Below are 22,516 nucleotides of genomic sequence, written 5' to 3'. Positions count from 1 at the left end.
TTATATTTACGTCCCCGGATAGATTTTGCAATTACAAAACCTTGCCAGCTTGCACTAGTAACCCGGCACAATAATCGGATTCCAAGTTAACTAGATTAACTTTAGCCAACCCTGGAAAAAAAAAAACCCCACTCTCGCCATTGTCTCCCTGCCTCCTCTCTCCCCTCGTTATTATCCATTTTTTTTCTTTTTTTGTCTCTTTAAATTTTACTATTATTTTCTTTCTCATTATAAATTCAATCTCAATAAATAATTTTTTCCCATTTCGCTCTCTCTAATTTTTTCAAATCTAGTTTTTGTCATATATCAGCAAGATCCGCTGATTTTCACTAAATTTTGTCACTATTTACTACATCTCCGTATAATTCCCTTGTGTCCATTGTTGGCGACTTGGCGTCTTTCTTTTCTGATTCTTAACAAGAGATTTTTGCTTCTTCCTTGTCTTCGGTGTCTGTTGTCCACCTCACAGACGAGACCGGCGACTCCCAGCCGAATCTTGGGCATCGTAGAGAAGCTTTGGCTTCCTTCATTCGTCAATCAGTTTGTCATGAGTTTAATTTTTTTCGCGAGTCAAGAATAAACCAAAAACAATATTGCACCGTTTTGTTAAATTAGGGATTTTTAAAAAAGTAAATCAGGTCTCACCTGGGATTGACGGGTAGATTTAGCAGGTTGAATTATATCAATTATAAATTAAGGTTTTTTTTAATGTATAAAACCTGTCATTTAAGTTTTAAATTAATATGCTAAAATTATGTTTGGTATTATGGTTATTATTGTAATTATAATTTAAAAAAATTATTTTATAAAAAATATTTTTAATTAAAATTAATTTAAAAAATAAATATTTGATTGAAATTAAGATCGAAGAAAAAACAGTTTAATATGTTTGATTAAAAATACTTTTAAAATTAAGGTTATAAAATAATTTTAAAAAATATATATTAATATTGATAATTTTTAATTTAAATATTATGAATTTAACTATTAGTATTATATTATTAAATAAATTATACTTTATATAAAAAAAATTATTATTTCATTAAACTATCTATAATTCTATTACGTATAAAATTCATTTGATAAGAATTATAAAATTAGGTAAAATATTATCAGGAATAAAATTAAAATTACAGTATGAGTAAATTTAATTTACCTTAAATTAATTTTTTAAAAAAAAAATTATTATTCATGTTAACGTAAATTATTATTCATGTTTCACGTAAACAGTGCAAGTGAAATTAATTAACGGTATTAATTTTTTTAAAAAAAACTATTCACATGAATAATAATGCATGCCTCCACTGTTCAATGAACAGTGGAGCACAATTCAGCATTTTGTCTAGCAGGAAGCAGCTAGCAACAGCTGCTAGCTGCTTCTTTTTTTCTTGTGTTTCAAACACAGCAGACCATGGGACTCATGAATAAGAATTTGTTTAATTAATCAACCAGCTTGTAAAATGAAACTACAGGAAACGTGGACGCTACCATGCTACAAAATGGGTTCTAAATAGCTGTTAGATGTTGCGGCTACTGTTGAAAATAAACTTAGGATTGAGATATTTGATAAACTTAAAACATACTTTTATTTTACGTGGATCCCACTTAAAAACTGAGGTTTGATATCAGTTTGTGAAAAGCAATTTACCATTGTTTTTAATTCTCTCATCGACACTAATTAATTAACACAAAACTTTTCCAATTTGAGTTGTTAGCTCTATTCCCTTCCTTTTTATTCCCTTTATCTAAACAAAAATTGATGTAAGAGATAATGTTTATCCTTGTTCCTCTATTTCTCTTCTTCTGTCGGATAAAAATTTAACACAAAACTTTTCTAACCCGAGCTCGTCTCCTTTATGTCCATCCTTTTTGTTCCCTTGATCTGGACTAAGATTGACGTCAGAGACAGTGTTCATCCTTGTTCCCCTTTGTCCTTTCTTCTATCAAACGAAGATCAGATCACCTTTATCAAAATAATTTATACTTTATATAAAAAAAATTATTATTTCATTAAACTATCTATAATTCTATTACGTATAAAATTCATTTGATAAGAATTATAAAATTAGGTAAAATATTATCAGGAATAAAATTAAAATTACAGTATGAGTAAATTTAATTTACCTTAAACTAATTTTTTTTTAAAAAAAAAATTATTATTCATATTCACATAAATTATTATTCATGTTTCATGTAAACAGTGCAAATTAAATTGTACTAATTTTTTTAAAAACAAATTATTTATATAAATAGTAATACATGCCTCCACTGTTCAATGAACAGTGGAGCACAATTCAGCATTTTGCCTAGCAGGAATTGCTTCTTTTTTTCTTGTGTTTCAAACACAGCAGACCATGGGACTCATGAATAAGAATTTGTTTAATTAATCAACCAGCTTGTAAAATGAAACTACAGGAAACGTGGACGCTACCATGCTACAAAATGGGTTCTAAATAGCTGTTAGATGTTGCGGCTACTGTTGAAAATAAACTTAGGATTGAGATATTTGATAAACTTAAAACATACTTTTATTTTACGTGGATCCCACTTAAAAACTGAGGTTTGATATCAGTTTGTGAAAAGCAATTTACCATTGTTTTTAATTCTCTCATCGACACTAATTAATTAACACAAAACTTTTCCAATTTGAGTTGTTAGCTCTATTCCCTTCCTTTTTATTCCCTTTATCTAAACAAAAATTGATGTAAGAGATAATGTTTATCCTTGTTCCTCTATTTCTCTTCTTCTGTCGGATAAAAATTTAACACAAAACTTTTCTAACCCGAGCTCGTCTCCTTTATGTCCATCCTTTTTGTTCCCTTGATCTGGACTAAGATTGACGCCAGAGACAGTGTTCATCCTTGTTTCTTTTTGTTCTTTTTTCTATTAAATGAAGATCAGATCACCTTTATCAAAATAATTTATATCAAGCAATCTCTATTGTTTTCGTTTGTAGAAAAATGAAGCACACATGTGCTGGGAAAAGTCACAAGAGAGAGAAACACGTAAGTTTTTGCTTTATCTCAATCTTTTTTTCATCTAGCTCTAAATTTTTAATTTCTATACCGCTTCATTTGTTTCTTATGCATAAGTATATATGTTGTTCTGCATTGAATATGTTTCTATAACAATAAGTCATGTTCTTTACATTCATTATTTAATTCTTCGTGTTTCTTTGTTTCTGTTTTGGCTAGTTCACAAGCTTAAAAATGGTAACTTGTTTCTGAAATCTTGATTTTTAATGGAAATTGTATGTTGAAGAAATTATATAGTTGCCATTTTGGGTTTTGAGTGCTAATTTGGAGATTTTTTATTTGATTTATAGATCAATTTTTTTGTTTAACTCTTGTCGGGCTCTTTTTGTTGTTAATCTGTCATTCAAACTTGTTGTGTTTTACTTAGACTTTGTTAATCAGTTTTCTTTGTAGTGTTGGTGGATTTCAAGGTTTCGGGAAGTTGTCTTTTATATATAGTTTTATCTGGTGATGATCTTGATTTATTAAGAGAACTGTGCTTTAGGTTTCGGGTAATCAAAACATGCTCTTCAGTTTTAATTTATCAGGAACTTCGTTTGAATCTTGCTCTTATCATATTTTTGGTGCAAAACTGTGGATTTTAAGAAAAATAATATTTAGCAATTGTAAAGAAAACACCTTGCAGTAAAAACTTACTTTAGAACTGTTTGATTTCTAATATTTGTTTGTCTTTTTTTGTTTGATATGGAATTCAGGTTCACCATAAGAATATGAGGTTGAATTCACAGTTATTGATATTATTAATTTGTCCCTTCAAGTAATGAATATTATTTATTGTTTTTATTGTTTAATATTTTAAAAGATATCATGAAAGGTCTTGAACCTTTAGATAAGGTTGCTTGAACAAAGAAAATGTTGCATATATTTTGTGATCTATACATTAAAGTCATTGATATAAAAATGAGACCTAATACTCATTTTGATTAAACAGGGTGAAAATTTCTTGTAACATCATTCAAAGAGCAAATTGGTCATGCATTCATGAAAGCACTGCTGAAAAACAAATGGGATGGATGCAAAAAGGCTTGGAGGATATGGACATAGCTGGTTTCTGAAACTGGTATCGGTTAGAATAGTGAATTGCAAACAATTGCAGCTAACGATGAATGGTAAAAAGCAAAAATTCAAGTAAATTCTTTGTCATCCTAACAATTTCATTTCTTGTTGTCAAATTTTGAAAAATGTTCAATGCATAATCCTACATTACTTACTTGTACTTATTATATATAAGAAATTAGGGGAGCAAAAAAATTCAGACATAACAGTATTGAACTGTCTTTGACAATATACTTATTATATATAAAAAATTCAAACATAACAGTATTGAACTGTCTTTGACAATTAAATTTGACAAAATATATTCCAACATTGTTGCAACTAAAGAGTTTGCATAGGCTCCGTCAGGAGTATTTGGTGGCAATTATATCAATCCTAGCATAAGCAAAGTCAATATTAATGGTGCTAATTTCAAAGAAGAAAGTGGTGATTTAGAGAAGGATGGGATTCCAAATTTAGACACTGATATGTCTTAAATGGTTGGTGAGGTGAATATGTCAAGCAGCAACAACAAGAGTAGTGGCAAAAAAAAAGAACGAGATCCTTCTGAGGGTCGAGGTAGAAAGAAAAAAAAGTCTAGAATTGTTATTTAGATGTCAATATGGGATCAACTACTTGAGAGTATGTCTACTAAGAGTGATTCAACTTCTTGGAATATGGATCAAGAAAGCTGTAGTATTCCCAAGGTGATAGCTAAGCTCTATTTAATTATTGGAGTTTCAATTGATGATGATTTTCATGACTTTACTATAGATTATCTTGGTTTAATAAGGAAAAGAGAAATGTGGCACAATATATGTACTCTTGAACAGAAGTTTAAATGGTTCGAAAGAATATATACACGAAGTAAACGTGCATAACTGACATGATATGATTTTATTTTTCTTAAATGTTAATCAATTAGCTAAATTCATGTGCTAGCTAAATATACTGTGTGATGTTATTTGATATGATCGATAATTTATTTCTACATGTTTATTTTATCTTTGCAGAATAATGTGATTATACTTTTGAAAAGAGTAGTTTGCAATTGTAGAAGTTTGTTTAAGTCATTGTATTACTCCACATTTAGTATTGAGAGATATAGGTATATTCACTACAGTTAATTTTTTAGTATTATTGTATTTATGACAACTTTGACATGAGATAACAGACTGTTGTGTTGTGGGTTTTTTTTTAAAAAAAAATATGTTTTTTAAACATTGGTCAATGTATTTATCGGGTTTAGTTTTTTTTAAAAATATATTTTTTAAACATTGGTCAATGTATTTATCAACTTTGTACGTTGGTTATCGAACTATTGAGGTGCATGTATTTTTTTTTAAATTAATATTCTAGAGATTGGTTAGTGTATTTATAGATTTTTTATGTTAGTTGTCGGATTGTTGAGGTACGTGCATTTTTTTAATTAATATTTCAGCGGTGTATTTATGGATTTTTTACGATGCTTAACAGACTATTGAGTTACTTGTATTTTATTTTTTGAATTAATATTCCAAAGATTAGTTGTTGAATTTAAGTTAATGTAATTCTGAAATATTAATTGCCAGTATAACTATTTATGGTAAAAGAAAATAAATGGTATAACAGTTAAATATAGAAGCTGCAAATGAAAATGGTACATGTGATGGTTGCAGAGTGCAGAAATTAAAAACATTTAAGGATAAAAAATATAGAGTAATGGAAACAAAAAAGTGGGGCGAAAGTATCTTGAATAATTAAGAGAGGACATTAATTTTATTAGAATCACATGAAAGTTTGAAAATGTTGCCAATAAAAAAACATATATATATACACACACACACACACACACACACACTTATTATAACTCATTTATGTCAAAACGTGATTGTTTTGAAAGCAGAGTATTTTAAAAGAGTTGTAGACATCATTTCAATTTTTCTATATAAGAAGGGATATGTGTTTCAATTGACATAACTTTCTTTAGAACAAACCTCTCAATTACATTTCATACAAGCAAGTGGAACACCTTCTTTTTTGGCTTTAAAGGTATGTAATCACTAATTTCTCACAAACTCTTTGATTAATTTTTTTAAAAAATGAATGATTTCTAATTATTTGTAGTATTTTATTAATAACATACTAATTTTTTTAACATGTATTGAAGATATGAATAATCGACAGTTTAATATCATGTTTGATGAAGATTTTGATAACTCTTATGATAATATAATGAACCACATTAGAGACCACATTAACTATCCTAGTTGCGAATGGTGCCTTAGTTGCTAATGTTGGAGATGATGGTGATGGAAACGACAACAACGACAACAATAATGATAATGATTATGACAGTGATGATGAAAGTGATGATGATGAAGAATTTATTTTAAGGAGGCAATTTGGTATGAATAAATTAATTATATACATGGTTAGAGCTACAAATATGTATTATATTAATTATATGCATAAAGAACCATGTGTAGTTTCATACAACGCATGGATGCATTGAATGAGGTTTTAAAAGGTCATTGGAAACGACGTGTCAGCATGTTTAGGATAGACACAGCAACTTTATTGAGTATCTGCAACGATTTAGAAACGCATCATGGCTTAAAACCTTCAAGAAGAATGAGCGTTATTAAAAGTATGACATTGAGCGTTATTGAAAGTATGACAATATTTTTATTTACAATAGTAATAGTGGCATCAAATCAAGAAGCGCATGAGAGATTTCAACATTCAAGTAAAACTATTAGTAGATGTTTCAAAGAAGTACTTAAATCATTATGTTTATTTGCTGTATAAGTTATAAAACCAGTAAAGATCCATAATTTACAAGTACATAAGAGAAATTGCAATGAATCCAAAATAAATATCACATTTCAAATTAAGATGAATTTATTTTTAATATGAAATATTTTATTAAATTTTATGATTACTTAATTTTTATTCCTATAGAATTGTGTAGGTGCAACTGATGGCACCCATATCCATGCATGTATATCAGCTGATAATCAAATTTCATTTATTGAGAGAAAATATGTATCAACACAAAATGTCATGGCCGCTTGTAGTTTTGTCATGCAATTCATGTTTGTGTGGGCAAGATGGGAAGGCAATGCACACGATACGTATATTTTTCTTGAGGCTGTTGACATTAGCATTATAAATTTTTCAAAACCACAAGAAGGTTATGATTTGAAAATGAATTGATGACTTGGTCAAAAAATGTTCAATTTTTTTAGTTTTGTAAAGCATGCTGTGAGTCTTTGCAGAGAAATACTATTTGGTTGATGCTAGATATTCCAAGGAGTGTGGGTATTTAGTTCCTTATAAAGGTGAGAAGTATTACTTACAAGAATTTAGGCGTTGTGGAACCAAATGGTTGTGAAAAAGTATTTAACCGTGCACACTCATCACTGTATAACGTGATCGAATGTTTTTTTTTGGTATAGAAGCAGAGATAGAGAATTTTACAAAACATATAATCTTATTCATATACAACACAAATTAAGATTGTAGTTGCATTAATTGCACTTCATAACTATATTAAAAGGCGATAGCAAAGTGATGAGGTCTTTTCCGAGTATGATCGCAATCTCAATTTCATTGTAGATGACTTTTTACCTAATATTGTACCTCACTCAGCTATCTAAGGATCACAAAGGCCTTTACGTATGGATTTCATACGAGATGGAATTATAAATAGTTTGATGGGACAATGAAAAGCTTTTATTAATATAAAAGGATTATTCATTTTGTTGTGTATGTGTGTGTGTAATTACAATATCCTTTTCATTAATTTTACAATCAAACCTCTTAGAAAAAACATATTAACCAAATATAAAAAACTGTTTTTTCGACTATAATTCCAACCGCAGTTTTAATCAAACACATCAAAATTATAAACAAACTTCACAAAATGCACTTTTTATTAATTTTTTTAAACCACAACAACTACGATAATATCAAATAGACCCTATCATACCGAATTTTATAGCAATGCTATATAATTAATTTATTTTTAAATTTTTAAATTTAACTTTTGTTTAATGTTTTAAAATAAAAATGACAAGTAAAAATGTAAAAAAATAATAATTTTTTAAAAAAGTAAAAACATAAAATAAATTTATTTTTCGAACATAATAATTTTCTATATAAAAAAAAAACAAGAGGTATAATAAAATATATTGACAACTAAAAAGAAAGTTAAAAGATATAATAGTTTTACTGTGGCTCTACACATATATTATTGTGAATTTTAGCAATTAAATTACCCTTTTACCTTTAAATCGCTTAAATTTAAGCCTTTTATCTAAGATTATCTTGGTCTTTTCCTTCGACTTAGTGATTATTAGAAGATTTTTTTGGGGTATATATGTCTTTTTAAATTTTTTAACACGGTCAAAATACTCTTTCACCCCTGAAATCAATAAAAATTAGAATTGCTGACCAATGGCTTTTCATAACATTAGTAATAGCAAAAATACTTTTTTATCTTTAAGATAAAAAGAAACATTGTGCTGCTGGATAAGGGTATTTAAGGTTTTTTCAATTTTCATGTACAGGAAAATAATGTTTTTAGTCTAAAAAAGATCAAAAAAAAGATTTGCCTTTGGAGGTATTTTGTTATTTTCACATATATTTTTTTTGTAATTGAAAGTACCATGGAGAGTATTTTGGTATTTTTCACATTTTATTTTTTATTGAAAAGTTGTTAGTACGCGTTTTACACGTTTTAGTGAGTGAACAGCGTCCGTGCCATTTAAGTGGCATGTGTGTCACTATCTAATGGTCAAATTTGGTTATCTACCATCTTCTTAGATACACAACCGTGCTCTCTTCCACATAATGCAGTGCATGTAAGCAGAAAATAGTTGGATTGCCGCCGATGATCGATTTTTTATGTTTTTTCTTTCTTTTATCTCTCCTACAACTAAAATACACAATTGTACTTTTTATTTGTTATTTATCAATTTTAATACTCATTCTTCAAATTTTTTTATTTTGTCCTTGTTCCTTTTATAAAAGTTTTTTTTTTCATTTTTTCCTTCAATTACAATTTTTTGTATGTTTTTGTTTTCATTTCAGCCCTTATTCTTTTAATTTTTAATTTTTTTATTCCTTTTAGAGTTCAGGTCCTCCTCAATCCATCTTTATTTTTTTATTGGCATTTTATAATCCATCCTCTTTATTTTAATTTTTTTTCAATCATTTTCTTTTTTGTTTGAGTTTTATTTGTTTACAATTTAGCCCTTTGATTTTAATTTGTGTATATTATATTTTTCAATTTGGTCTTTCAATTCTACTTTAATTTTTTTATTTTTTTCCTTGGCTTTTTTTTTAATTTCTTATAATTTTTAATTTTACCATTCAAGTCAAATTTATTATTTTTTTCAATAATAATAATATTTGTTTTCAAATTAATAATAATAATAATAATAATAATATAGTAATGGTTAATAGTGATTGTGATTATGATAATAATAATAGTAATAGTAATAATTGTAGTTATAACAATAACAATGATTATAATAATAAAAATAAAAATAAAAATAATATTAGTTACAATGGCGATCATAATAATTATAGCATTAGTATAATTATTAATAATAATAAAAATGATAATAATAATAATAATCATGATAATACTATCAATAAGAATTATGATATTACTCATTGAGATAATAGTAATGATGGTAATTATAATGATAATGATAATATTAGTAATGATAATAATAACAATGAGAATAATAATTGTTACAATAATAATGCTGATAATTTACTATTTAATATTATATTTTTATGGATAATATTTTTTTTATTTAATATCCTGGATTGCTGGTTCAAGAAGTTTACATGACTTGACATTCACTTTTATTTTTTACCTTGTTTTTTTAAAAAATTATCATTTAATATTATTTTTAAAAATAAAAATGATCATTAAAATTTCTTTAAAACTGTCAAATACACTAGTTTTCATGTGATTAGTTCTTAAAGATTTATTATATTGCATGAGTTTATAGCATTGCGAAGACATTTTTACTCTTTTAATAATTTTTTTTTTATATTTTTAAAAATATGATTAGACCCACAGTAAAACATGGATAATTTTTATCTATACATCAAACATTGCCCAAAAAGTCACGTAACTTAAATATGTGGTGAACTACAAATTAAGTTGCCTTCTTTGAAGAAAACCACTTCCTACCTTGCATTCTTCAAAGAAAACCATGTCTAAAATACCAAATTTCTTGCCATAATTGAACAACTAAAATCCAATGGGTGCCAAAATTAATACAAGCACTTAAATGTGGAGTGAGGCTGAAATAACACCAAAAAAATAATAATTAATCCAGTGATATCATAACATGCTTGTCTGGCAAGCAAGCAACTACGAGTAAGATCTTTTATATAAAAAAATGTCTTCATATGGACTTTCCTTAAAAATAATATCTAGGCATCGAGTAAGATTACACAAGGAGAAAAACTATACTAAAAAAAATCTTTATGGTACTAATAATATTCAATGCAATGATCTTATAGATTATTCACATGGCAAGTAAATCACTGGTATAAAATTATTTCTCACTTGTGCTAGATTTTATTTTCTGCGTATAGTTTTCTAAAATTTAGATACTGAAACTTTTTCGGTTTCCGTAATCTCATGATCTCCCACTTATAAATATTCTCTCTCCATGTATGCAATGACATCACGCAGGCTGGCAGTTAGCTATTCATGCCCTGCATCGAGAGAAGTTCATGTTCATATCTTAGCTAAAGGGAAATGAGGAGAGCTCGACATTTACGCACAGGATCCTTTAGGGTATGAAAAAACTAAAAACAACCTTGTATTTCTATTGTCTTGGCTTCTAGTTATCATTGATCTCTAATTATGAGTTAATTAGTAAATTACTCCATACATCTTGCCTGTTGCTCCTTCCGTTTCTTGCATACAAGTAGTTCTTTTTGCGTAAGCATCGTGCATGTAGATTCTGGATCGAGGGAGCGCGGAAAACCAAGCATATGAGGGAGCGCGGAAACCAAGCATGAATGACGGTTTGTTTTAACAATCAATTTTTTAAAAAAATTAAATTTTTTATTTGCGGTTTGTTTTAACAATCAATTTTTTTAAAAAATTAAATTTTTTATTTTATTTTAAATTCATATTTATTTGGTGTTATCAGATATTTTGATACAATAATATTAAAAATATTTTTTTAAAAATAAAAAATTATTTTAATATATTTTTAAATAAAAATATTTTAAAAAATAACTGTAACCATCCTCCTAAATATCTTAGAAATCTCCCTTTACTCCCAAGTTTATATAATAAAGTAGGTTCGAGAGGGTTTATTTTTGTGTAATTCTTATCAGGCCTGATCAATTGAAAATTTTGACCTCGGTTTTTTTATTTTGGCTATAATTCTATTTATTTTTGTGTTTTAAAAATATTTTAAAAAAATTAATTTTTTTTTAACTTTTTTATATTTTTAGATTATTTTATTGTGCTAGTATCAAAAATAATATTTTTAAAATAAAAAATATTTTAATATATTTTTAAATAAAAAATACTTTAAAAACTAATTATAATCTCACACCCGTATATAATGAAAGGGAAGAGGCGGAAACAGATTGATATTCAAAGAATACCAGTTGACTGAATTGTTAAATGAATTTCTTTAGATAGTTATTTTACTGGATATTATTAAACCGAATAAGTGTGTGTAAAATATTATATATTACTATTTTATTTTATTTTATGTTGAGTGGTAAATGTCATCTAGGTAATGGATGCTGAAATTCAATGAATAAAATATAAATATAATGAAAATTAAACCTATTAATATTCATTACCATTCCTAATCTTAACATCCTGTGATGGATTTATGTAGATTAAGTGCTCCCACCTATCCGTTAACCATAAAAAATAAATGAAAAGAAACAGACAACACGCTTCCAGATTGGGGTGTAGCTACTGCCACTTCTAGGAGCCGTTAAGGTAGTATTTAGTATAGGGTCGCTCATGCTTTTAAAATTTTGTAACTTTTTTTAAGTTTCAAGTTATTATTTTTTTTAATTTTTTTATTGTTTTAATTTATTAATTTCATTATTAATTTTTTAATAAAAAATATTATTTTAAAATATTTTTTAAAAAATATTTACTACACTTCTAAACAGATATTAAAAAACTATATTTAAAATGATTTTTTTAATTTTAAAAAATATTTTTTTGTTTTAAATTATTTTTTTATCATTTTAATATTCTGATATTATATTTTTTTTTAAATAAAATAATATTATTTTTATATTTTAAACAAAAAAAATATGTTTTAAAAATTTATCACCGTATTGCTCTCGAATACCCTTAAACATGTATAGCCAGCTTGCCAGTGATTGCCCGTTGAACGAGTTGAAGCATGCCCAGTGACAACCTACCCATCTTCGAAACCCGGAGCAGGGCGGCACTGTCCACGCCTGTAAAGCAGATCCGCTACCAGACAAAAATAAAAAGCTTAGAATATTTCACGGTTTCCACCCATTCATGTGCTTCACTTGACATGAACCCAAATCTAAATTGTCTAAATTTTCAGTTTTCTAGCATATAAATTATCATTTGAAAATCGAACATGTTTAATTAGTAAAAAGCCAAATTTATTCATTTTAAAAAAATTATTGAATTAAAAAAATACTATAATTTAGTTTAATAATACACATATATGTTTTGTTTCAAATAATTATTGAAAAAATTAGAAGAAGAAGAGATTTTAGTGTGAAAAAATTATTATATATTTTTTCATAAATCACTATAAATTTCAAAAAAAATAAAACAAAGTTCAAAATATCTCAAAGAAAACATAAAATATGAATAATTATAAAATGATAATTATATATAAAAAACAAGTGTTTAATAAAATCATCGTTTAACAATAATCATTCTTCAAAAAAGCCCATGATGTCGCCTCTTTTCATATTCTTTGTCCATTCTTTTTATTTTACATAACTAATAACAAACACTTGTGTTTTGAAGAATTTAAAGTTAATTTCCATTCATTATAAATTTTTATTAAAAATTATTGACTTTATTATCAATTGATATTTAGATCTCATGGAAAGGATAGAAGGAGAATAAAATTAAAAAATATATATAATTTTATAAATTATTCAAAATTAAAATCAAAATCAAAATAAAATCTAAAAAATATAATTTTATAAATCATTTCAAATAAAATAAATACAATAAAAAAGATAATATAATATATAGTAAATAAAAAATAAAAAATTTAAATTGAAAAAACAAATAATAATTAAAAATATATAAATAATATAAATAAATATACTTTGAGATATACACATTGCATTCATATATTTGATTTATAAATACATGGCAAGTGTCACACGCATTTCACTTGTATTTAATGTAATTCAATTTTTTTTTAGACAATAAACATATCCACTCACCTCAACTCTCTCAGTATTTCTTTTATCTAGAAAAAATGATAGAATTTACCCTTGGTATATTTCAATTGAGTTACGAAAAATAAACTTTTTTATATGTGCTAATTTTTTTAAAATGATACATACCGGTTCATTTCATCTCTAAAAAAACTATTTTTAGAGATGTAGAAAATGTTTGAAAGTATAGAAATGATTTATTTTTATTTAAAAATAAATTTAAAAAATAAAAAATATTAATTTTAAATAAAAAAAATTCAAAATTTATTCAACTCTATTTAAAACGCAATACAAAAGGGTGCTCAGAACATAGACTCCTCAATAAGTTATACGGCATATGTTTGCATAGACGCTAGGGGAAAAAAGAAAGAAAGAAAATGCCACTCGCACTACCATATAGCATATGCTAGTAAAAAAACAATGAATTAAATAAATGAATAAATAAATTAGAAGGGGAGCGTGTGAAAGTGCGACCATTTCAAAGCGGGGTTCTCGCAAATCAGGAGTCCAATCTCTAATCCTGTCTAGAGAGACAAGAGAGAGAGACATGAGTATGGCGATGATGTTACAAGGGAGCACTGCCGGTGTCTTTCTTCCTCTCCTTATGCTGTTTCTGATCATTCTCCTTATCCTCATCGCCTGTAAACCATGGCGTTTCTTCACGTCCCTTTCTTCTCCTTCTCGCACTCTCAAGGTACAACAACAACATCTATAATCTAATTCTATTTTTGCTTCTTCGTTTGCTTAGGTTTTTCCTTTCTACCATAAATGTGGTGTCCGGTTTGGTTGGTGGGAAGTCGTAGGGGTTTTGTTTGGGTCGACTCGACCTTACTTTTGTTTATTGCTAGATCATTTTTTGTAAGGATTCGAGAACGAAAATAGAAACCAGTGCGGAGGGTTTTAGTTTTATCGAGGTTTATTTTTTGTTAGTGATGCTGGCTAATATTTGGTCTCACGAGACTCTTCGTAAGAATCAGGGGTTTGATGGACGCTGGAACTTGTGCTTGCTTGTCTATATTCATTTGTTTAAAGATTGTCCATTAGTTTGAGTAGGATCTGGTCAATTGGCGGTTGAGCAATCCGTCCACTGTCCTATCAGTTAGTTGATTGTGTTTCAGGCAGCGAATACAGCAAGCATTTATTTGTCATGACCATTATATATTTTCACTATTTCTCGGACGATGATTTTAAATACTGCTTAAATAAATGGGATTTGATCGATTTCATATCAGTGTTACTTATATATAGTGTTTTATGAATGAGCTTGTTAATTTTAGTAACGGTTGCATTTGTTTGCTTGTGTGGAGGTGATCTTTGTGGGAAGAAGGATTATAATTGTTACGGTCTCATAATCTTACATAAACTTGCTGATATCTATTGTTATTGCATTTTACTTTAGCTGATAGAGTGTGAATGTGATGAGCGCGGTATTAAATTTTTACCTTGTGGGGCATCAAACTTTATGTTTCGGGACATTTTTTATCAAGTAGCTGAGTAAACAACTTGTTTAAGGTAATCATATCTGTATTGAATCTGTATACAATGAGGTATGTATAGGAAACCTTTTCACTTATAATACATTTTAAATATTTTAGATCTAACAAGTTTATCTTATCCTTGTTTGTGCTCATCGCAAATATGAGAGTCAGGGCTTTTCTTCGAACACTGAAAAATGATGTACTTGGAATTGTCCATATGTTGATTTCTACGCACATAGTATCAATGCACTAAGGCTGGTGAAATATGTATATATTTCAGTCAATATTATTGCACCAATACTAAAATCTTGTGCTTACTGCATGCATACCATCATGCATCTCACTTTCTGATTGGCTCTGCTCATGCCTCGAAACATCTCCATTTTTTAGGTTGGCGAGTTAGAGAGGCCCCTTGTCTTAGATGATGCAAGTGCACTTGATCAAGGCAATGAATTAACAAGTAATGATCTAGAGGGAGCATATAGTCAAAATGAAGGGCTACCGCACTCACCTTGGACTAGTGAACTTGTATGTAAGCAGAGGCTTCCTTCTGCGTCTCCCCAGTTGAACCAAGGTATGTTTTATGGTGTGATTCCTGTTCCTTTATATTAATTCATGTGCTTATTTATTTTTTCTTCTATTCTCTAGGGCTTAAATTTTATTCTCTACTACTCCAGGTGATAGCATTGTTTTAGATGTAGTTTCAGACCAGATAGAGGAGCTTTCAGCTGGCCAAACCCTCAGGTGCCCTTCATTGACAGAGCCCTTAGCTGAAGTGCAAAATCGTGCTAGACAGGAAGATCAGAGTCCTAATTTGAAATGTGGTTTGGAAAATGATTTACTTCTTGATATGTTCCTTTGTTTGTCCAAATGTGAAAAACATGTTATCATATTTTTTCTGTTAGAAATGCAGGAAGTTGTCTCTCTCTGGAAGTCATCTCCGGTCCTTCTCGCGGGCTCTGTTGCTCTGTACAGTCAATAAGTGCCTCAAGGCTTCCACTGACCCTTGGGAGAGTTTCCAGTGACTTGCTACTGAAGGACTCAGAGGTGTCAGGGAAGCATGCAATGATCAACTGGAATGCGGATGTAATTTCTTGATAATGATTCCACTTTGATTTTAGTTTGGGTCTGTGCTTTGCATGTGGCAAACTGCTTATCGTAGACTTCCTTTTGGGTTTTCAGAAAAATAAATGGGAATTGGTGGACATGGGTAGCCTAAATGGAACGCTTTTGAATTCTCAGTTGATTAGCCATCCTGATTCTGGAAGTAGACTTTGGGGTGATCCTGTTGAGCTTTCAAATGGAGATATAATAACGCTTGGCACAACCTCAAATGTTCATGTAAGCCAACCTGCTTGTTTATCAAGTTGCATATTAGCATTTAAGCATCTGTGATATGATGCAGATTGAATAGTTAAATTTATGCATGAATAACTGAATTTTATTTTAGAATCATGAATTCATAACACTTACATCCCTTGTGATTTCTCTAGACACCATAACTTTACCCAACTTGATTGGATTTAAAAATCTTGCTATTGAAATTCCATAATTTTTCTGACTAGAGAAGAAAATGAAATTCCAAATTTTACACACCATTTCCAAACTCCCCACTTCTACCCGACTATTAGATTATGCTCTTACATAACTATCACCAGTTTCCAAAACAAAGCATACATGAAGCCACACGATAACTTCAACAATTTCTGTAGTCCCCACTGCTTCATTGCTGTATGTATTGCAGTGGCTGCTTCATTTATGTTTTTCATGATTTCTTTTCTGGTGATGGATGTGATATGAACCTGAAATCTTGAGGAACTACAAATATATGTAGCCTGTTTTGTGTTGAAAGAACAGTTCTTGCTGCATATTCTCTAACTGTAAAGATATCTTCTCTGTGTCAGGTTCATGTGACCTCTAAATTTCAGAGCCAAACACCCTTCAGCGTGGGCATGGCATCAGATCCCATGGCTTTGCGACGAGGAGGAAAGAAGCTTGCCATGGAAGATGTGTGCTATTACCAATGGCCCGTTCCTGGCATTCCCCAGGTTTTTTTTTTTAAATTTTTTTTGATCTTGCATGTGAAGCAACATTTTAATGCTTGCCTTTTTTTTTTTTGTGGGGAGAAGGGATGTATTTGTATTTTGTCATGAAAGTTAAAGGATCTAAATGCCCCACCTTGCAGTTTGGAGTATTTGGTATCTGTGATGGACATGGTGGAGTAGCTGCTGCGAAATCTGCCAGCAAGTTAGTGTTCTCATTTCAGTTTTAACATGTTGCCTTGATGTAGATGAAACCAAGATCATTTTCCTATTGTCACCTCTAACTGTGAAAGTCTGAAAGCAAACTACCTCGCCCACTTGCACATTTTATCTGTTGTTCTTGTCCAAGAAGGTGGCTGGTTGAGATTGTCATTTGATGTTCACTGGTTTAAGGAATATGCTCTAAGAGAAACCGCGTTTCTAGTTTAAGGAATATGCTCTAAGAGAAACCTCGTTTCTATTGCATCTAATATCCTGTGGTTTTCTTTCTCTTCTTTCTCCCTTATTCACTACTCATGAGTCCAATCTTTGTTATCCTTGTCTATTTTATCCCCTGATTCTGCATTTGTATGATGAATTGGCTGCTTATCATACCTTTTTGGTAATTTAGTAATTACTTTTTCATTATGTTTTTTTTTTTCCAGAATGCTTCCTGAGAAGGTTGCCAGTATTCTGTCAGATTCTCTTGTAAGGGAGAGGGTTTTATTGCAATGTGATGCCTCAGACGTTCTTAGAGTTGCATTTTCTCAAACTGAAGCTGATATGAATAACTATTACGAGGTTTTTCCCCTGACTTTTGTTGTTTTGTTTGTATCTACTGATTGTGATTTCTTAAAGTCTTAATTAAAATGCTTTTTATGTTTGCATCCAAAAATTGTTTGGGATGGTTGAGGAAGATCGAAACAAGTCCACTCCAATTGCAAATTAACCCCATTAGGTGACTTGAGCTATACCACACTGCCTTTGTGATACAGGATGGCTGGTTTTTGGATTTTCAAACAGCTGCCTTAGTTGTTCACAACCACTATGTAGGTGTCCCTGCATAATAATAAGTAACTAAATGAAGTAGGCTAATCAGAGGCTAGTGGATGACCAGTTGGTAAGCAATGCATCGCAAATACTATTTTATGATACATGATGTTTTGGGATCAAATTGCAGACTAGCAGTATGGGTTATGTCTAGACACTCACTATTGCTCCTCTCGCTGTATCTTGGTTTATTACCTGGTGCAGGAGAGCAGATGTAGAAATCAGCTAGAACTTCTAACACATTCATATCTGCTTACTGATGAAACCGTAACTGGTTTCTTATTGTCATGTACCTGTTTTGTGGAAGGTCATATTTGGGCAATGTGTTGTTTTAACTCTTAAATGAACCGGCTAGTTGTTAGAATATGAGCATTTTGTGGATTGTCGAAAGATCATTACCGGGTTGTTTTGTTCAAAGATAGCTTGGATCAATGAAGCACCTCAGGTCCTTGGTGTTGATGCGCTTGCACACTTTTTTTAATAGAAATGAAAGGGGGATTGAACAAATTATGTTACTAATTTTTATAAGAAGGCACTTTCTCTTCTTTATTCTTGTATTTGGAAAGCATGGCTGGTTGAATTCAGAGCAACATTGCACTTAAGTGGATTTAAGTCTTGTTAACCTGTTGATTTTCTAGTTTAATTTGTATCGTTTCCTGATTCAAGTTAAGAGAAGAGTGGTGAAATTGTAGATTGTTTACTGTCACCACTGTGAAATGATTTTATTACCTACTTTTGAACCTTTTTTGTGCAACAAAAATTTAAAAGATTATCATCTTGTGTATTATAATGGCCAATTCCCTGCAGGGTTGTGCTGCAACATTGCTTCTGGTTTGGGCTGATAGTGATGAAAATTTCTTTGCACAATGTGCAAATGTTGGAGATGCAGCTTGCATTATGAAGTATGTTTTTATACTCTCATTTTGTAATTTGAAGAGTGCCCACAAAAATCAAAATCCCAAAAAAGCTGTAGAATGCTTCAATTCTAACATAAATCAATATGAAAATGGAATCTTACAACTCATAATCAGGCCTTGATAAGCTATCAAATAGTGGTCCTTGTTTAACAGTCATCCTAAAAAAAGCTTATCAGGAGTATCAATTTTCCTTGAAAAGCTTTTAACTCTGACACAGAGCACTCACCTTTCGAAAGGGACCACCCTTATATCATATTGGCTGCTGTTAACATGAAGCCATACCAATCTGGTTTAGGACATACCAAAAGTTATGGATTTCTAAATATAACATGAAAAACAAAAAAACTTTATTTTTTGCTATCATAACTGCATCTTTAATACCATATTTTCAGTGTTGATGGGAGGCAGATTAAGATGACAGAAGATCACAGAGTAAGTAGTTACTCTGAAAGACTTCGACTTAATGAAACTGGAGAACCATTGAGGGATGGAGAAACACGGCTTTATGGTAAGTAATGGGTGACATTTTATGACATGTTTCATATCGTTGTGTAGATAATAACTCACCCTTATTTTTTTATTTTTCCTTGTTCAGGCTTGAACCTTGCTCGGATGCTTGGTGACAAATTTATGAAACAGCAAGACCCCCGCTTTAGTTCAGAGCCTTATATAAGTGAAACTGTACATGTTAAGCAAGCGAGCAGTGCTTTTGCACTATTGGCGAGGTGATTTCTGAACGGAACTTGAAAATTTTGTTGTCTATACAAATTCTGTTTATTGATATATATATTTACTGGAATTGTGAATCTGGATCCTTAAAAAATTGCAGCGATGGCTTTTGGGATGTTATCAGTTTAAAGAAGGCTGTCCAGCTCGCCATGCAGGTTAGCCTCCTTGCATCTTCTCATTCTAACATGATACATGTTACTTATGAGTTTGTGGAAATTTTTATATTCTAATGACATTTTGCATTTTTTTCATCTATGCAGGCAAAGCAGAGGTACTCTGCAGGTGGAGAGAATGTAGCCGAGAAGGTTGCAAGTATCTTGTTGACCGAGGCAAAAACATTGCGAACAGAGGATAACACCTCTATAGTTTTCTTGGACTTCGACAGAAAATATAGAATATCCTGTAAAGTTGATTCTTAATGTAAATTACAAGTTTTAGTGTACATTTAATTTTTTTGCCCTTGAGTCGTTTTTCTTTGAGCTGTAGTCTCCATCTATACACACTGTTTCCCGTCAGATTGGTACATGCATCGAGATAATATGTGTTTAGCAAATTTTTAGCTTCTCGGCTTTAAGTGGGTGCACAACAGGCTATAAACACGCTGGTCTCATCACTTTGGGAATAAACTAACAGTAACAGAGTCTCGACCCAAATTAGCTTAGGTAACATACATGGATCCGCCTCTGCTCTAACCGCTAAGGACCAATTTCTGTGGCTTTGCGAGGATGTTGGAGTTTGCCATAGCTGGTTTTCTGAGTGTAATGTTTGAAAAGAATTTTGAATTTTTTTTTCAAGAATAATGAAAGAAGAAATTTAGGGACTCTAGGGTCTTTTTTATCTTTAATTTTTTTTTTTATCTTTCTTAGTTTTTTTTTTGTTAAAATTAAAATATAGCAGTTCTTGAATAAGTATTTCCTGAATTGTGAAGTTTCCAAAAAAAAAAAAATTCTAAGATCATTTTCCGTGTGCTGTTTCTTCAAAATTTTCTAACACGTGCTAGAAAGGAAAAATACCCTAGAATTTCGAAAGCCATGTAACATCATGTAATCAGGGCACGTGACTCTAATCCGAGCGTAACTCGAGGAGCATTGACTTTTGGCATTGCTGTTGTCTGATCCACGATGGAACGTGCAACAAGAAGATTGATTAACCTTACGGGAAAGGCCCTCTTCTCTGATTTTTTGGTCACCGTTTCCTACCATGACAGTGTCTTTTTTCCAGAGAGGTGAGCAGAACATGAACCGTGCGTGTCCACGGGACCAGTCAAAGTCGGACCATCCAAGGAAGTGCAATGAGTAGAAGTGATTTGAGATGCGCAGAAAGGGTGACTTTGTATTGCGACAAAGAGTCGCTCTCTGTTCGTCAAACGTGGCTGAAATTGGTTTCGTTGGTGTTTGTAGGAAAAAATAAAAGCGAAGAATGTGAATGTGATATCGGAGGGTGACGTTAGTGGCACAGCCGGCTCTTCAGGTTAATGAGTTATTGAAAAACACTATAAATAACATGTTTTAAATTATATATATATATATATATATTAGTGTAGTCTTGAATAAATTTTATTTTATATTTAAAATATTTTATTAAATAAAGATCTTAAGTTGTTACTCAAACAGTTATTAATGTAAATTGATTCTGGGTAATGAACTTGGCTCACGTTGTGATAGTTATAATGATTGTAACATAGTTGAATTGAATATCAAAAAAGAAAAATTATTAGATTTTTTTTTCAAAATAGTTTTTAATTTTAAAAATATTTGGAAAAAAAATCAACAATACATTTTATTTTATTTTATTTTATAGACAGAAAAAAAACAGAATGAACTTAAATGGCGACTCTAAACAAAAACTAAGATTAAAATTCCCATAAAAGTTTAGAACCTGAGATCATTTGTTGTCATTTACAATTTTTATTTTCTATTTTTTAAAAAACATGAACATTAAATTAGTTTATTTTTGGAAAAATAAAGCAACACCAACAATCACTTGCAGAGTTTTTGAAAACCATTTTATCTGGTCTTTAAAATTTTTAACAATCAAGGGCTAGTATTTTACATTCTGAAAACAAGAAACTAAAACTAAAAATTTACTATTTTATTTTCAAATTCAGTAAAAGGCAAAATCAAATTCTAAAAAAAAAAGAGAGAGAGATTAACCCTTCTGGTTTTGAGAAATAAATTAAAATCTATTATATATTTTTTCTAATCATTTTTTTTGAAAAAAATAAAAAAATGTCAAGAAAACCAAACATTTTTATAATAAAGGACAATTAAATCAAATCAAATCAAGCATGATATCAAAGAATCAGAGAAATAGTTTTTAAAATAAGGGGAGGTAATTAATTCTTTTCTCCAAAGTCTAGACTATGACTTAATTAAGTTTGTCTTTCATTTAATTTAATTTAATTTTAAATTAATATTTTTTATAGTTTTAAATTATTTTAATTTACTATATCAAAAATATTTTTTTAAAAAATAAAAAATATTATTTTAATATATTTTAAAAAACAATCATATCTCAAAACATTATTAATAAATTTATTTCACAACTAATTTTGCGTTTGCAGTGCAACAAATATAGTACAATATTTGATAACAAGTAAAATTATATTTTATATTACAGGCCCACTAAAAAATTAAGTTTAAAAAATAAATTTTATAAAATAAATTTTATATTATTTTAAATGAATTTCAACTAATCATTTTATATATTTTTTTTATTATTCATAAATTTTAATTATAATTTTTATCAAATATATATATTCAGCTCACCATATTTTTTCAAAATCACAATGCAACTTGAAAGCAAACATT

The 22,516-nt window shown here is 29.5% G+C and overlaps 1 protein-coding gene across 2 annotated transcripts; it reads left to right on the top strand.

Moving 5' to 3' along the window:
• Positions 1-13,913: 13,913 nt before the first annotated feature.
• On the top strand, positions 13,914-20,259 carry LOC105123607 (protein phosphatase 2C 70). 2 transcript variants are annotated; one of them, XM_011023276.1, is made up of 13 exons: positions 13,914-14,205; positions 15,380-15,563; positions 15,667-15,853; positions 15,895-16,075; positions 16,172-16,330; positions 16,894-17,037; positions 17,175-17,236; positions 17,676-17,811; positions 18,868-18,962; positions 19,370-19,485; positions 19,573-19,702; positions 19,807-19,861; positions 19,967-20,259. In XM_011023276.1, exons 1-13 carry the CDS (start codon positions 14,059-14,061, stop codon positions 20,123-20,125), a joined length of 1,755 nt encoding a protein of 584 aa, XP_011021578.1. In that variant the 5' UTR covers positions 13,914-14,058; the 3' UTR covers positions 20,126-20,259. The 2 variants fall into 2 exon arrangements, with proteins under 2 accessions (XP_011021578.1, XP_011021577.1); XM_011023275.1 differs by having other exon boundaries at positions 13,915-14,205; positions 15,667-15,813; positions 15,903-16,075.
• The last annotated feature ends 2,257 nt before the right edge of the window (positions 20,260-22,516 follow it).

Source organism: Populus euphratica, unplaced genomic scaffold, assembly GCF_000495115.2.
Source record: "Populus euphratica unplaced genomic scaffold, PopEup_1.0 scaffold9.1, whole genome shotgun sequence".
Lineage (NCBI taxonomy): Eukaryota > Viridiplantae > Streptophyta > Magnoliopsida > Malpighiales > Salicaceae > Populus > Populus euphratica.
The sequence above is the reverse complement of the archived record's forward strand: the minus strand, read 5'-3'. Positions and strand labels throughout refer to the sequence as shown.

What these genes read in the sequence shown, in the direction of transcription:
- LOC105123607 (XM_011023276.1), top strand. Translation starts at nt 14,059, where the DNA reads ATGAGTATGGCGATGATGTTACAAGGGAGCACTGCCGGTGTCTTTCTT. An exon ending in ATATGAATAACTATTACGAG is followed by an intron (nt 17,812 to 18,867) that starts GTTTTTCCCCTG and finishes AATTCCCTGCAG; the next exon opens with GGTTGTGCTGCAACATTGCT. An exon ending in TGGAGAAACACGGCTTTATG is followed by an intron (nt 19,486 to 19,572) that starts GTAAGTAATGGG and finishes TTCCTTGTTCAG; the next exon opens with GCTTGAACCTTGCTCGGATG.